The sequence below is a fragment of the Corvus moneduloides genome, chromosome 6, assembly GCF_009650955.1.
Source record: "Corvus moneduloides isolate bCorMon1 chromosome 6, bCorMon1.pri, whole genome shotgun sequence".
Lineage (NCBI taxonomy): Eukaryota > Metazoa > Chordata > Aves > Passeriformes > Corvidae > Corvus > Corvus moneduloides.
This window is the reverse complement of record NC_045481.1, coordinates 39,080,240-39,096,489: the sequence shown is the minus strand read 5'-3', so window position 1 is coordinate 39,096,489 and position 16,250 is coordinate 39,080,240. Positions and strand designations below refer to the sequence as shown.

At 57.2% G+C, this 16,250-nt stretch overlaps 2 protein-coding genes across 8 annotated transcripts in view; both read right to left on the bottom strand.

Moving 5' to 3' along the window:
• Positions 1-325: 325 nt before the first annotated feature.
• On the bottom strand, positions 326-5,604 carry MDK (midkine). Of its 2 annotated transcripts, none has more exons than XM_032112734.1 (5): positions 5,504-5,604; positions 2,001-2,084; positions 1,739-1,900; positions 1,485-1,646; positions 326-1,061 (listed from the first exon to the last, which is right to left on the bottom strand). In XM_032112734.1, exons 2-5 carry the CDS (start codon positions 2,077-2,079, stop codon positions 1,036-1,038), a joined length of 429 nt encoding a protein of 142 aa, XP_031968625.1. In that variant the 5' UTR covers positions 2,080-2,084; positions 5,504-5,604; the 3' UTR covers positions 326-1,035. The 2 variants fall into 2 exon arrangements, with proteins under 2 accessions (XP_031968625.1, XP_031968624.1); XM_032112733.1 differs by having other exon boundaries at positions 2,001-2,092; positions 5,507-5,580.
• A 3,350-nt stretch (positions 5,605-8,954) lies between these two features.
• The window catches only part of DGKZ (diacylglycerol kinase zeta), a 55,027-nt gene continuing 47,731 nt past the window's right edge, over positions 8,955-16,250 (bottom strand). For all 6 annotated transcript variants that reach the window (XM_032113582.1, XM_032113584.1, XM_032113585.1 and 3 more), the window contains 6 exons: positions 15,930-15,961; positions 15,126-15,169; positions 14,661-14,781; positions 14,108-14,144; positions 13,716-13,815; positions 8,955-11,352 (listed from right to left, as the gene is read on the bottom strand). In XM_032113582.1, the coding sequence (XP_031969473.1) occupies positions 11,236-11,352; positions 13,716-13,815; positions 14,108-14,144; positions 14,661-14,781; positions 15,126-15,169; positions 15,930-15,961 (451 nt within the window). In that variant the 3' untranslated portion in view covers positions 8,955-11,235. The remainder of the gene's footprint in view (positions 11,353-13,715; positions 13,816-14,107; positions 14,145-14,660; positions 14,782-15,125; positions 15,170-15,929; positions 15,962-16,250) is intronic.

The window sequence follows — 16,250 nt, the reverse complement described above, 5'->3', positions numbered from 1 at the left end:
TGTGAGGAATGAATGAGTCATCACCCGGGTGGCTCCTTCTCCGCTTCCCAGTGTCACCCACTGGTGACATTTCCTGCAGCCTATCCCTTCTGCCAAAATTAAGGGGGGGAAGGGGGGGCAGCCCAAAGCGTTGTTGCAAAGAGGCTCTGAGGTCTGACCCATGTGCTTTGTCCAGGACCATGTGCATGTGGCACCCAGGCCACCACTGCCAGCTGCATGGTAACTTCACTGCTGGTGCCAGTGGGGTCAGCAAAACTGGGGTTTGTTGGGGCTTCCAGCACAGCAGCACCTTGTGGGGACAACAGGTAGATTCTGATACTTTTTTAAAAAGATTTTTATTGGAAAAGAAAAAAAAAAAAAACGTTTTCCAAAAGGAGTGAGAGCTCCCACCTAGCACTGGTGTTGGCATGGCAAAGGCAGAGGGGCTGCAGCTCCAGCATGGACACACAAGGTTGGAAGTGACAGAAAGGAGATGCAGTTGCTTCTCAGGGTGGTGGTTGTGTTTTCCTCAACTGCTGCAGTAAGTCATGCTCCAGCCAAAGGGATGCTGGAATAAACCCCCTGAGGTGAGAGCAGTCTTCAAGTGAGAAAACTTGAGTGATGGGGTTACTCGGGCATTCAACACCCAGCCCTTCCCTCTAGCACTGGTATCTGGTGGAGGAGCGAGGAGGCTCCTGGGCTTGCAAAAGGATGTGCTAAAGGCACCTCATTTGTGCTGGAGGGTGGAAAAATGTGTGTTCCATCCCAGCTCTCCGAGCACATCCCAGTGAACCCCAACACCAGCTGAGGGGAGGTGAGCAGGATGCACTGGCAGTGGCCATGGGGCAGCAAGGATGGAGGCAGCCTATCCTGCAGGATGGGTGGGTTTGCTCTCTACAACACTAATGATTAGAACAAGGCATCTCAGTGAAAGAGGAGGTCATGGAAAGGAGTAAGGACAGGAGGAGGAAGACTGTAGTGTGGGCCAGCTGCAGCTGGACATCCAGTCCTGTATGCACCATGTCGAGGGACCGATAAGGATGCTGGCTTCCTGTTCTAGTCCTTCCCCTTGCCCTTCTTTGCTGCATTCAAGAAGCACAGGAGACAAGAGTTAGTGCATCTGCTGGCAGCTCATGGTGCCCCAGACACTGCTGTGGTAGAAATGTAGCCAGCATGGCTGCCTGGGCACGGCGCAGTGGCTGCATCCCTGCAGGCAGCCTCCCACCATGCCAAACCATGTTTTGCACGAGTCCAAGTGAGGAGAGCAGGGAATCCCCATCCCACCAAAGATGGCAGTGGTTTGTGGGGAGACCAAGGTTACTCCTAGTAGCACCTGCATCCCACCCAGCCAGCAGCTGGACTTCGCAGTGCAAAGGAAAGAGCATCCTATGTAATCCCCCACACCACCAGCAAAGTGCAACCCCAACAGGCCAAGGTACGCCTGAAAAACCCCCGCCCAAGGTTGCAACAGGACCCTTCTGGGGACAGGAGTGGTGGGAACTGACCTTTGGACTTCGACTTGATCTTGGAAGAGCAAGGCTTGGTCACATAGACAATCTCCTCACACTGGGCATTGTACAGGGCTTTCTTCAGGATGCCGGAGCGAGTCTTCAGGCCTGTCTGAGCACTACAGCCTCCCCAGCTCTCAAACTTGTACTTGCAGTCGGCTGGATGAGAGGGGAGAGGCATCAGAATTGGCCAGGAGCCCCAGTCACCCAGCACAGGGTGGTCCTCAACCATCCCACCTCCATGTACCCACCTCCAAATTTCTTCTTCCAGTTGCAGGGGATCTTGCACTTGAGCTTTTTACTCTCATCTTTGCAAGTTCCCTCGCGGTAGCCCAGGCCACAGTCCTTACTGTTGGGAACACAGGGTCCCCAGCGCCAGTCCTCACACTTGGAGCCATCCTTCTTTGCCTTTTCTGCATGGAAAAGTGGAGTGGGTGCTCTCTGTAGGCACAGGGGAGCATACCCCACTCTGCCCCCTGCCCCACTTGGCCCCTGCCCCAGGCTGCCCCTCACCTTTCTTGTTCTTGCCAGCCTCAGTGGTGGCAGCCACCAGGATCAGCAGCAGGAGGAGGAGGAGGCCCCGGACCTGCATCCTGCCTGTGGAGGAAGGAGAGGGTGAGGTGGGTTGGAGGATGGGGTGCAATGTGGTGTCGAGGGGGGGCATGGTGGGCTGTGGGTAGCCTGTGTGGGAGCAAGACAGCAGCTGCCTCCATTGCACACACCCTACGTGTGTGTGCACACCCCTGTGCCCTGCTTGTTGCCACCCAGTAGAATATGTTCATTAATTGCAACAGGAAGGTTAATTGTGTACCTCAACAACTGCCTCCCACCCGGGAGCTGCAGGGCTGAGAGATTGTTCCCACCCCTGCAGCCCCCCTATTGCCCTGCCTGTGGTTGAAATGTTCTCCATGGGGACCCCTGCAGCCCACACAGCATCTGGGGAAGGGCCTACATCTGGCTGCCAGTTGCCAGCCCTTACACCCCGTATTTCTCTGTGGATTCTTTAGCCATGACCCAGCAGGCTGCTGACCCATACCAAAGAGCGTTGGGGCTGGGGAGCACAGCTCCCATAGTACCTTACTCTGGTTCTAGAGGATGCCAGGGAGAAGGAAAAAAGCCCAGAAAAAACAAACCTGCTGCCATGAGGGGTCTGAGAGTTAAATCAGTGGATTAAACACCAAAAAAAGCATCCACAGTGTGGGAGCTCTTTGGAGGGATGGAGTGGGAGTGCTGAGCCCACTGCCCACACCACCTGTGCATGCAGGGGGTGTGCAGGAGTGCACACACCTGGGAGCAGGTTTGGGACAAGGGTGCATACACATAAGGATTTGGCTCTGGGGACCATGCCCTGTCCCCCTGCCCTGGTGGCCTTGGACCATGTGACGGCTCTCCCCTGGCTGCCACCATGAGACTCTGTGGGATGTTGCTGCCAACTAGGGTCCCAGATCCTGCTCTCAGTGGGAACAGGAGTGCAGGCATGCAGAGCCAGCATTTCAAATTGGGGGACCCCTTCCCTGCTCCCCCAAAGCCTTTTAAGATGCCACCCATATCTGTGTGGCAGCAATCATCCAGAAACTACATGGCACCTGCCCTGGCTCTGTGATGGGCTTCGCAGAACTGGGCTGTAGAGGACAGGATGAACTGCAAGCCACAGAGGACATCAATGCAGGGATGAGCCTGGAGTCAGTGTTTGCTCCCTCCCCTGGGCTCCCTGGGCAGCATGCCAGAGAGAGCAGCATCCCACATTATTCAGGCTCCAGTGCACTCACCTTTCATGCATCCGCCGCCAAGCTGCCGGCTTCGCTCTGCATTGAACTGTCACAGGGAATTACACAGACCGGCTGGCTGAGGGCACAGCTGTGGGGGTGAGATCTGCCTTCCCCCTCACCCAGCCCAGCTGGGAGCCATCCTGCCGAGCACAGCACGGCTCAGCTCTGTTCCCACCCATCTGCCTTCAAAGGGGACAAGGGCTTAGCACAGATGGGCTGCTTACAGATGACAAGGCTGGAGCTGAGCTGACTTAGAGACATGGCTGTCCCTCTTTCTGCAGCAGCCCTTACGGCGTAGCACCTCTGACATCCACATTATTCACAGCATCCCCCTGGTTTCAGGTGCTCTGTAAACTTCTCCCATCCTTTGCTGCAGAGCATTCCCCTGTGCTCCTTGCACCTACCTCCCAGCCCAGCACCTTCTGCTCAGGCACTTCTGACATGGCCTTCAAGCCCCCAGGGCAGATAGCCCCAGCTGCTGTGCTCACCCCTGCCTTGCCTCCAGGCACGAGACTCCCTCTGTTTGCCATGGGTGCAGTGGGGGCCTGCCCTTGTGTACACAGGGATGTGAGAAGGATGCCCTCTGAGGGGCTGACCAGCTACAGCCCCAGGGACCCCTGAATCTGCTCCCAGGCTCGGCCCAGCACATCACATTCCCCAGGCAAAGGTCTGCAGGGACCTTCAGTCATGGCTCATCCTAAAGCATTCATAAGGGAAAGGGAGTACGGTTTTCCAACTGGTTTTCCAAACAGTCGGGCAAATGAGCTGTTCCTGGCTGGGCTGACAGCACCTTCAGGCACGCTCGCACAGCTGTGCTCCTCCTGCATCCCTGTGGGGCCCTGGCTTCTCTCCTCCTTAGATGCTGGCTGGCTCACACAAAGCATTTGTCTCTCCCGGGAATGGGCTTGCATGAACAGAGCAGCCTGGAGCCTGACCACATCTTGGCAGTCCCTGTTCTCCATTCCCCCTCCTCTAGCTGCCCAGGGTTTTTATAATCTAGGATCAGCTTTAAAAAGAAAAATAAAATCACCTGTTGAAGCTGAAGCAGAGCTCAAATACCCACTACTGCAAATGGGAAAGCTTGGACCCCTCTCCGGACACCATTCAGGGCCAGGTAGTGCTACCGACTTCTCCTAATGCGGGCCACAGGTCCTCCCCAGTTCCTGACCCCTCAATGGTGTCCCCATGCGCTCCTGAGAACAGGGCGGTGGCTGGGCTGGCACCCCCCTCACAGCCCCTTTTCCAGTAGTGGGACCTCTCGGCTCGGCTTCGCTCGGCTCAAGTTGCAGCTGGCTCTGGCAGTGGTGGGCGCAGGACTGCTGTCCTCCCTCCGCAGGCTGAGCTGCTTCCCAGCCTCCGGGCAGGGAGCCCGGCACTCGAGGAGCCCAGCGCTGGGGAAGCCCATGGCGTGGAGTGCCAAGCACCGCGACAGCAGGAAGTTCCCTGCTGCCAGAGAGACCGAGCATGTGCCCGTGAGTCAAGGCGTTAGCACCACCGGGAGGCTTTCCTAGAGGTGCTGAGAGAAGCAGAGACGGGGGCTGTGGGGCTTTCTGTCAGGCGGCCTCACCTTCCCCTCGCAGGGAGGAGAAGGTGCTCCAAGGGAAAAGAGTTCTGCCCCTGCACTGGGGGCAGAGAGGGGAGCGGGCAGCACCCTTCCACACCTCTGCCCTCTGCTCCCTCCTCAGGGAGGATGCTGTGCCGTGAGCCCCGTACAGCCTCTTTCCCTCGCCCTCCGGAGAGGCGGGCGGCGGTCGAGCCCCGCTCCGGGCCAGCTCCCCTGGCTCCAATCGGAGGATCTCCACCAGCTGAGTCCTCCCCGAACCAGTTTGGGGTGCTTCCCCAGAGGAGTATGGGGTAGGATACCGGGCCATTGCCTCAACCCGTCTGCTCTTCAGGAGCCCTGACTCCCTACCAAACTCCATCCTTCTGCACCTCCAGGCTCTTCCCTGGCTCCTCTCAGGCGAGCCCGCACCGGGGGGGTCGCCGCCCCCGGTCCCCCGGCACCTATCGCCCTTTTCTGCAGCTCCTCCCCAGCCAGAGCCTGTCCCCCACCCCGGCAAAGCCCCTTCCCACTCCGGAGAGCCCTCAGCCTGGGTGACTGCCGCCTCCCCGGGGAGGTGACGGGAGGTCGCCGCTCGCCTCGCCCGGGGCGCCCATCGCCGTGGTGTGGGGCGGGCGGTGCCGCCGTGCACGGGGCCCTGGAGCGGGGGCCCGACCCGAGAACTGTGGGCGGGGGGCCGCACTCACCTGCGGAGCGGAGCGGAGCTGCTGCCTTTGTGTGGCGGCCGCGTGCGGAGCCCCGCGCGGCGCACAGCGGCCCCTGACGTCGGGCTCGGCTGGCAGCAAAAAGGTGGGTTTTTAGCCCAAAACTTTTCGCAAGCTCCTCCTCTGCCCCCCGGCAGGCACAAAGGCAGGGCGGCGGAGGGGCGGCCCGGGGGCAGGCTGGCCCCTCGGCCGGCGGGGCGGGGGCAGCGCGGGCCGGCGGCGGGCCCCTCGGCCGGGGGTGAGCTGGGCCCGAGGGGCGTCAGGTTCCGCGGGGCACGGCCCCTGTGCCTTGTCCCCTCTCATCTTCCTGCGGTGCTCTCCAACCCGCACCCGCGGCGCCGTGCCAGGGAAGCTGTGCGGGTTCAGCTGACCACGCACCCCAGCATCACCGAGTGGCCGAAGGGTGCACAGCTTAACAGCCGGGCAGGGTCTCCCCTGGGGGCTGCTGCTCTGAGTTTCGCTGGAAGCCGGCGCCGGGGGCACTCCTGGGGCTCGGTGGAGTGAAGGGAACCACCGCGTGTCTCCACCAGTTCCATGGATGCCTCCTTCTCCGTCAAGGGCTCTGGTGTCAATGGACCGACCTTTCATGATCTCTGCCCTTTTCACCCTTCTCTGTTTGCTCTGCCCCTCGTGGGAAGTTAGCAGGAAAAGGGGCACTTGCTCAGCACCCAGAGCAGTACATCACTTACATGCTGTCCCAAGCATCTCCCCAGTTCCATCCCTTGTGACCTGCCTGCCTGTCCCCAGCTCAGCCATGTGGCAGCCCTTCTCCTTGGACCAAGCAGCGGTATCAGACTTCTGGTGGGGGATGAAAAGGACCTTGCAGATGTGACTGCTCCCTTTCCCCCCACCCACCACCTTTTCTTGGTACATGAGCAAGGCAGTAGCCAAGTCAATTCCCTTTTGGAATTAGCAGCCAGAAAGGAGAGTGTCATGCCAGAAAAATGGGGCTGTGGTGGGGAATGGAGCCGTTTTTCCACCTCTTACCCTGGAAGAAGTCTGCTGAGAGCAGAGGCTGCCACAGGTGGGGTTGCAGGGCAGGGCAGAGGGGTGGCTGTTTTTTATGAGCTGCTTCAAAGCCAGGAATCACTTTCCAAGAGATTGCCACATTTAATTCCCACTCTGCCAGCAGTTTCCTGAACATCTGCAGAGGTTTTGAGGAGAGCTGGCAAATGTGGGAACAGGTCACCTCCCCTTTCTGCTGCACACATAGCAACAGGTACTGCTGTGTGGTAAGGGATCTGGAGATGCCAGGCTGTACATTTGAGTCCAGGATGCAGAAATGGATCCTGATAGCTGGGCAGGTGGCAAAGCCAATAGCCTCCCCCCATTGCTGGGCCTTTGCCCTAAAGCTGAAGAAAGCTGCTGAGACAAACTTCAATGTAAAAAAGGATCTAGGTGTGCATCAGGTTTGCATGTCTGAAGTATGGGACTGTGATGAGCAAACCAGGGACTGTAGAACTGTTAAAGAACTACATGTGGAGCGAGCACCGCTGCTTCTCTTCAGCTATTTCAGGCCACGAGCTGAAGATCTCGCTGGAGTCCCCAGGGCACAGCAGCATAAGGTATGGCAAAGCCCTGTGCAAATTTTCATTCCTTCCAGGAGATCAGGAGACAAGTCCTGGCTGTGTGAGAAAGCAGAGATGCATTGGTGCACATCACTCTCAGCAGTGGCTGCTTGGTCCCTATGGACTCTTTCTGAGGGACGTGGGGGAAATGGCTCCTTCCCCAGCTCAAACAAGCAGCAGAAGGCTGTGTTTGCAGAAAGGGGCCTCATACCAAAGAAAGGAGGAAAAAGAGGGAGTGTGACCAACCCAGATGCATTTCCCTGCAATTGGTTAACTCGAGCTTTTTACCTCTAAAAATGTCACAAGCTAATTCATGGCATGTCGGCTCTGCATTTTCCATCTCTGGTCAAAGCCTGGTCCTTGGGAAACTGGTACTGGATGTTGTGGCAGTGCCAGTCCAGGAACACAGCCATGCATGGGAGAGGAACGACCTTTTCCTTGTTGAGGTGTGTGGCAGGTAATCATTAACAGGGCCACACTGCTGTCACCCCAGCTCCGCTAAGCTGGGGCTGAATTTGCATGGCTTTCTCCAGCCTGCACACGTGCACCTGGTGCCTACACCCCCAGGTGTGCTTCCATCCCACAGGAGGGCAGACAGACCTCCAAACCTCCAGCACCTAACTGAAAAGGAGAAAGAGGGGATGCCAACACCCTTTGGAGAGAAGGGTAGGACTTTGCCCCAAAGGTACACTGCCCCTTTCCCAACACTCCTCATCAGAGTGATCACATAGTGGGACTGCTTCTCTTCCTCACTGTATATTTGACACTGGGGCAGCTGGAAGACTCTTATTACCATGGTTACTGACAGCCCTCCCTGCCGAGATGTGGGGCAAGTCCCAGCATGCCGGGGTCTGGGCACTGAAGTAGAGAGGGTCCCCTCCTCCCAGCTGCACGTACACCTGGTCCCTGGGGAGGCCGGGACAAGTTGGTGTGCCTTACACCTGCTACAGATCCTCACTGTTAGCTCTGGGCAGGAACTGAAGGTTGAAGACCATGAAAGAGAGGCACAATGGCAGTGGAAGAGACAATGCAGGCAGGGAAGGAGGCTGCTTCTCCGGGCAGAGAGGGGCTGGCAGGAGTGCAGTCAAACTGCCCTCAGAAATCTGAGTTTAAGGTATGCATATAGCTCCTCATCACCCAGCACCTCCATCACCGGCATGCCCTCAGCCACTGCCATTACCTCCTTTTTCTAAGGAAACTCCACAGGAGAGAAGTGTGTTGGCCACAGTCATGCTTACGAGTCTGAGGCTGGAAGCAGAAGTGTCCCTAATCCTTGCTTTTGTAATCAGAGAGCAGTCCTTCCACCAGAGCAGGAGAGATAATCCCTGCCCTCAGTGCTCAAGAAGCAGAAGCCCAAGACTCCCTGCTGGAGCTGGGAATGAATAGGAAGAGCCCCCGCCAGGCTCATCTCCTGCAGAGCAGCATGGCTGGGGACAGCTCACCACAAAAAAAGGCCAACAAACATTTTGAAACTGGAGGCTGGATGCTGCTGTAGTACCCACTGACAGCTGTGGCAGCTGCTGGGGCTGGTGCCTTTGCCCCAAGGAGGAATAGCAGGCTGCCAGCTCCTGACTCACACTTCCAAGGCCTTCTGGATCACTTGGGAAGGCAGTGCACTTTCTCCCTTTCTGACATTACACTGAGCACTGAGGTATAACACAGGACAAGGACCCCATATCTAGCAACAGTCCCAGAAGGATGCTGTGCTGGGAAGAGAACAAGGACGTGGGCCAGCAGGGAACTCCTAGAAGTACCCCCAAATTTGGATGGAGGCAGATGCCTTGGGTTCCAACCTTGCTTGTGCGACACGGCATCTGTTGTGCAGTACCCGCTGCAATCTTGCGGATGCAGCAGGAGACAGGAACTAAAACATCAATCTCTTTATTTCAATGGCAAGAAACAACAACATCCAAACAGTCAAAGTTGAAAAGCAATGGGAACACAGGCTCGTGCCAGGCCCTGGGCCTGCTAGAGCCAGCACCCTCACATAGTTACAAAAATACAATCCTACAACAGCGTCTAAGAAACACAGACCCAGGTATTGCACAGAACCCCTGCCCTCAGGGGGCAGGGTGACCAACACCCCCTCCTTCTTCACCAAAATATAAGCAGGCTTGGAATTGCACAGCAACTCAGCTCACGCGTGCATGGAGGGGCCAGGCAGGGAGGGGAACAGTGTATCTCTCAACTACCTGTACAAACACTGTAAGGGAGATAGGGGGAAACTGAGGCTCTAAATGCCTCTGGGCCAAGTTGGGCATCCTGTCTGGAGCAGCAGTGGCGTGGACCTCTGAGATGACAGTGCCTTGTCTGTCAGTGGCCTGGCAGCAGTGCTAATGAGAACTCCAGGCACTGCTGGAATGTCCCAGCTCTCAATGCATTAGGACGCTATCATGAGTAATTGCCAATACTGCCACTGGCCCCTGGGCACCCTGCACAGCCCTGCGCCTCCCCAGTACAGCGACCCCCATCCTTCAAGGGAACCCTGCTCCTGTCCAAAGAGTCTGAAGGGTATTCTGGTTTCCTAGAGTATCCTCATACCCTTTTCTTGGGAGTAGGAGGGATTCAAATGGTGCCACCCAGCACTACCAATGGGCCCAGCTGGGTATGAGTGCAGAGGGACTGCACAGACCACACACGGCGGCAGCAGCATCCTCTCCTGGAGCCAAGCTGTGAACAGCAACCCCCTTCACAGCCACTGCCCAACCAAAAGTGCCAAGCAGGTCTGCTAGGCTCAGAGCCATCAGCTTTCCTCCTCTGTAGGCACCTCCTGGTCTCAGAGACTCAGTTCTGCAAAAGCCTTGCTGAAGGCCTCTGCATCAAGCACTCACGGCATCCACAGGGGAGATGGGTTGTGGTGGCTCAGGCACCATGGCAGGTGGTAGGTGAAATTCCATCCATTGCAGGCATGACTCAGGGCTAGGAGCCCTGATGGTTCCTGTGAATCCAAATCCCTCTTTCTGCTAAAACTGGAGAGGGTGAGCTGGTGGTCTGCCCAGGTGGGTTGTGTCTTGGCTGGGTGAACTCTCAAGCTTTCCCTGCAAAGCATTGTGCCCAGTTTGGGGAATAGCAGGAGTCAGACTAAAAGGATGCATGTTGCCAGGTTGGGGGGGCATCCCAACCTGGATGGGGGATCCCTGAGAGCAGCACTGACCCCAGCACTGCCCATCCAGCCCCATGCAAAGTCTACCATTGAGGGAGAAACTGAAGCAGGGAGGGCAGCTGAATCCAAGTCAGCATTTGGGAAATATAACCAGCTTCACCGCTGCCACTGCCACTGCCACTCACAGATGAGTGCAGCTCTCCACCATCCTGCAGTGGGCTCACAAAGAGATGCCCAGCAGAGTGGGTGTGCAAACAGTCCCACCCAGCCCTGTGGAGGGAAGCATGGTGGGAGGGCTTGGTAGCCTTCCTCCATGCCATCCCAGCCCCGAGTCAGACTGCTGACTGAGCACTAAAGGCCAATCAGGAGGGCACCTGCTGCCCTACTTCCAGTTGCACCAGTCCCAGATGCTCCAAGGAAAGGCTGGGTGCACCAGTGACTTCCCTCCTGCTGCAGAAGGCTCTGGGTAGAGCAACACAGAGACCTGGTGCAGCCCCAGGAGGGAGAAGGCAGGGCCAGTAAGTTGTGGTGCTTCCTTTGGGGCAAAGTCTGAGACTCACGGCCTCTGCTGTCTGTCCATGCAGCCTGTGCCTCCCATAGCTGTGCCAGACAGGAGAGGAGGAACAGGACACAGACCTAGCCAAGCACTGCCAGCGGAGAGAGGGGCTGAGCAATGGTGTCCCACAAGGATCATAGGTAGGAGCCTGTGGAGGGGGCACTGGCATTGCTCCCATGAACCAGGGTGACTGGGGGCTTCAGCCTGGCCCACCCCAACATGGCTGGGGGATAGAGCCCATCTAGAGCAGGGAATGTGGTGAATGAGAGGTGAAGGGGTGGACACACAAAGAATCAGGCTTCAAGTCTGAAATACCCATTGTCCTCATAAACAGAGTCCCAGCCCAGCCTGGGGCAGAGCTCTGCTGTATCCATCTCCAGGGACCAGGTTGACATCTGGGGAGGGTTGGGCCAGATACAGCTCTGCCAGTTGGCATTGTCCTCTTCTCATCCTGCATGAGCTGGCTTGGGCTAAGGCACGCCAAGCACTACACAGCTGTCTCCTGGTCCTCCCGCTGGATCATCTGGTAGTGCTGTCGGTTCTCGAGGTAGGCAGCTAAGTCGGGGTCATTGGCTTTCTCAGCACGGTGCTTCGGGGTGTCTCCCTGCACAGGGGAGGCAAGGAGTCAAGAGTGCCAAGCACTGCCTGAATGCTGCTTTGGCACCCAAAGGCATCCCCATTCCCCCATGGGGCTGGGTCCAGCAGAGCCTGCAGCCAAACTCCAAGGCAGGTAGCAGCCCATGTGTTCACCACGGGATGAAAGCGTGCTCCTGAGGAGCCTGACTACTGCAGGCCTGGAAGCTGTCCCCTGAAGGGCCATCAGCTCTAGGCATGGGCTAGGACACCACTGACCCTGGGAGTTACCCAAGTTACCCAAGAGGAGACAAAGGGTGGTCCCCATGACCTGCTCTTCCCCTGTGCTGCTCTTTCCCTGTGCAGGCGGGAAAGGGTGTGGAATGAGGGGTATGTCTGGGGAATGCCCTGGAATACCAACCCCCCTTCCCTCACAGCCTGGCTAGCGCTCCAGCTCCCGGAGGAGGATCACATTTCACCAGCTTATTGCAGCCATCTGGATTGTGTCCACTAATGAACTCCTGCACTCCATAAAAAGCAAATCTGTTAACAGCTCCCAGCTCTGTCTCCTCTCCCCCTTCCCTCCCCCTGCTCCTTGCTCCTCCTCTCCAAGTGCCCAGGCTCTGCTGTGCCACTGAGAAAGGCCACAAAAACCTGGCGCTCTGCCGCTGCCATTGAAAACCAGCCCTGGAAGGGATACCCGTCCTGTCCAGCTCATCCCCTGGTGCACAGCAGGGCACAGGCAGCTGCAGTAGCGTGCCGGGGCCTCCAGAGCAGCCCGCAGCCGTATTTCTCCATCAGGAACAATGGTCAGACATGCAGAGCCCTCCGCTGGGCCTGGATGTGGCTGTGCACAAAAGCCCACCCGTGTGTGGCTGCAGAGAGGTATCATGCACCAAGAAATCTCCCTGGCATGTGCATCCCAAGACTGGACACACCCCATGATCCTGCACACACCCCCCAGCAGCCACACCATCAGGGGATGGAGACCACTCTGTGCTTTGGTGCTGGGTCTCCTTGAGGGCCTCCTCCCCACATCCCCTGAATGCAATCACTCATTTAACAGAGGAGGAATTGAGCTTCTTTCCTGTTCCCCTGCAGAAGCCCCTCTGCATCACTGCCTGCCTGCAGCCTGAAACCGGAGCTGCCAGGGCCTCCCTGCCTGGCTGGGCTGAGGCATGACAACTGATAAGGCTCAGCCTCCCTCACCTCTGCAGGGAGTGGGATCAGTCTGCTTCAAACTCGTGCTACAGGTCTGCCGCTGGGGCTCCTAATGAGGTGGATCCTGCCTGTGCAGGCAGGCTGTGACCCGGAGCCCATGAAAGGTCAGTGCAGCAGCACAGAGGGGTCCCCAGGCAGCCACAAACCTGACATGCATTTGCACAGGCACGTGCAAACCCATTCCCTGGGGGGGCACATGCCTGAGCAAGGCTCCCTTTTGTGCTGGGAGGCTGGGGGCTGTTCCCCTCCTTCAGGCAAATGAGGGGGCTGGGGACAGAGAGGGGCCATGCCTCTTGAACTGCCCTCTCCTCTTGCCTCTGCCAGCTGAGTCTCCAATCAGGCCAGTCCCACTCTGGGCACTGTGCAAGACCTAAGCCTTAGACAGGAACAAGGAAGAGAGATGGGGAGCCAGAAATTATCTGTACAGCTGGCAAACAGGGATGTGCGTTGTCTAAATTGAACCCCAAGCTCCACCAGCACCAGCACCCATCAAATGGGCGCCTAACCAGCGTCCCAGACCCACAGATTGCACCTTCTTGGCTTGTTCTACATCACCTCTGCTACAGCCCATCACTACAAGCCTCCACCAGACAGACCTGACCACATCCTCTGTGCCATATGCCAGCCCCAGGAACCTCCTGTATCAAAATATGGCCCCAAGCCCTCCCCTTTTGCAGCTCCTCTGCCAGGGCTGGCACAATTCCCTGACACTAAGGCACAGCTCAATTAACTCGGCATGTGAGGGAATGTGCTGCCACTGCCTGCTCCTGCTCCCCGCAGGCCAGCTTCACCCGCCAAGAGGAGCTCCCAGATCCCCCATCATGACCGCCTGTGGGGGAGAGTGGGGGGAGTCCTGCAGCTGGGAGGGAACTTTCAAGGAGAATGTCCTTGCTCTGACCCCTGAGAGTGGGAAGGGGGAGACAGGGATGAGACATTCCAGCCCCTTGCCTCTAATTTAATAAAACAACAGGGAGAGAAGCACCAGGAGAAGAGGGATTTAACCCCTCTGCAGCTGGGCTCTACTGGGCAAGCAGGGGTGCTCCATGTCAGCTCCTCTCTGACTGGCAAGCACCCTCACCCAAAACACTCCTGCTCTGCTCTCCAGCTGGCTCTGCTCCTTGCCAGCCCTCTGGTCACCCCAGAAAGCCCCACTGCCACTGCTCCCACTGTCACCTGCAGGTCTGTCTTCATAAGCGAAGCCCCGGCCTCCACGATGTAGTGGCAGATAGTGCGCTGGCGTAAGGCTGCAGCCTGGTGCAAGCTGGTTTCACCGCTGAGGAGGAGAAAGCGGGAGATGTGAGATGTCCCCCTGAACAGGGACAAGCAGCACATGCAGGTGGCAGCGAGGGACAGCAATTCAGCAGCAGCAGCAGGAGCTGATGGCGAGTTGTGTGTTTGTCCAGGCTGCCCTGGCAGAGGAGGGGATGCTACTCAGGGGCAGTCTGTCCAAAATGGACTGGGAATCATGGCTGGCAATTATAGCAAGGGCAACTGAAGTGTCCCTGTGACTGGTCACTTTGCAGAGGGTCTGGCCAACAGGTAATGCAAGTCAGGCAGCAACTTACTTCTCCTCCTCTGTGGCATCAAGGATTTCTGAAGGAGCTGTGGAAAGAAAGAGTGCAGGTGAGTGAGACCCAGCTCCAGGGCAGAGACAGACCTGTCTGCTCCATGGTCACAGTCTGCATCATTCCACAGGGGCTGCTATTTTCATGCTGCCTGCACAAGTCCTGGCTCCAAAGAACTCAGGTCAGCAATGGCATCTAAGCCCAGCTGATCCCAGGAAAGAAGAATTGATTGTGGACTTGCTACAGAGAAATATCTAAATAAAAATAAAGAGGTCTGTATTTAAGTGGGAACTGCCAAAAACAACAGGTCAGCTGCCCTGAAGGCAGAAGCAGGACACTGAGAAATGTTTCCCAGAGACATGCTGGTCCCTGCCAGGATGCAGCAACAGCCATGAGGGCACCCCAGTACTGGCAGACAGATGCCAGGAAAAACCCATACACCAGAAGGATGATGTAGCAAACCCAGAAGGAAGGGATCTAAGCCCAGGAGCACTCCGTCCGAGCAGAGGGATCTTTTTTGGCTGCCAGGCTCCTTTGCTAAGCTCCAGCTCACCATTCTCAATGATGTATTTGACGATGTCCTTGCTTCCTGATTTGACAGCATGGTGGAGGACAGTCTGGCCCGAGGAGTCTCGCACCATCAGGTCTCTTCCAGCTTGGTGCAGCTCTTGGAACTACAGGATTGTCAGATTGCTCAGGATGAGTTGCATTTCCCAGCTCCAAGCCCCAAGCCCCAGCATTATGTGCCTGAAGTGCCTGACAGGTTGTGTGGATACTTGGGGCTGGTGGAGAGCTTTGTCCAGCTCAGCCATGCTACCAAGTCCCTTCCCTTCGTGTGCCCCAGGAGAGGAACCAGGGCTTCTTGCCAGAAGCCTGCCTGGTTTCCAGCCACCACTCCTGAAGGAAGGCCCTTGACAGGAGTTGCTCCAGGGCAACTGGGGAGCATGGCCGGCAGGGCTTCCCTTAGCCCAAGGGGCACACCAGCCCACAAGCCTGCCTTGGCTGCTCGAGCACCTACCTTGCTGAAGTTGCCGCTCTTGGCAGCTTCTATCAGAAGGTCATCTGCAAAGAGAGATGTGTCAGGGTCAGAAAAGTCAATCTGTAACACTGCTTATCTAATCCTGGAAACAAGAGTTGGGCACCAGAGGTGTGGAGCAGGAGCACAAGCTCCTCCAGGCCAGACCCCTTGGTCAGACTGCATTTACATGGCTCCTCCACCTTCAGGAATGTAAGGAACAAGCCAGGAGAAAGAAGGAGACACTGTGTAGCTAGGGGTGAAGCCAGACCTCAGCCCCAGGGAGGCGCATGTACAGGGGGAGTAGTCTCTGCCCTTGGGCAGGGTAACTTGTGATGGAAGTGGGGAGCAGGTCTCCTGGGCATCAGCCAGCGGCCAAGACGCCTCTCACCAATGACTCACTCACACTTCCAGGCTCCGATCAAGCTTCAGGAAACTCCTTCCATTTGTTCAGCTTGGTGAGGCCCCTGATCTAGTGTTCCCACCTCCCCAGGGAGAGGCAGAGACAGCCTCTCAACCCAGTCCACAGCGCTCAGCTCTGCAGGTGGGGGATTAACCCCTTGCCACATGATTTCCCGCACGGTGGAGCCAGGAAGGCACCTGGCTGGGCCACTCCACAAATCACTGTCAGGTCTCTTGTGCTCACCTCTGGGTCACCCGCCCTCAGGGCTCCATGTTTCAGGACACATGGAGCAACAGGGCTCCTGCCCGCTCACCAGTTAAAGGATAGGCCAAAAAAAACCATGGCAGGAAAACAAAACAGTGCAGCCTGAGAGGGGGTATGACCAGGGGTAGGACTCGACTCACCTTTATGTGGGAGGCAGCGCTCTGGCTCAGTGCTGGAAGGGAAGAAGAAAAGGTGTAACTAACCCTGCCAGTCCTGGCAGCAGATGGCCCTAATGGGCATGCCACCATTAGAGGGATGGAGAAACATTCCTGTGGCACTCCTCCTTGCCTGATCTGCATTCTTCCCCATTCCCACTCCCATTTCTACTGCTGCTCCTAGCACCATTGCTCATCCATACTCAACACTGCCCTTAGTTGGGCTGAAAGACACCCATGCCCTTTGCCACGTGGGCCAGGTGCTGGAGCTTGACCCCATGGCTGAGCCACCTGCTGATGCCCCAC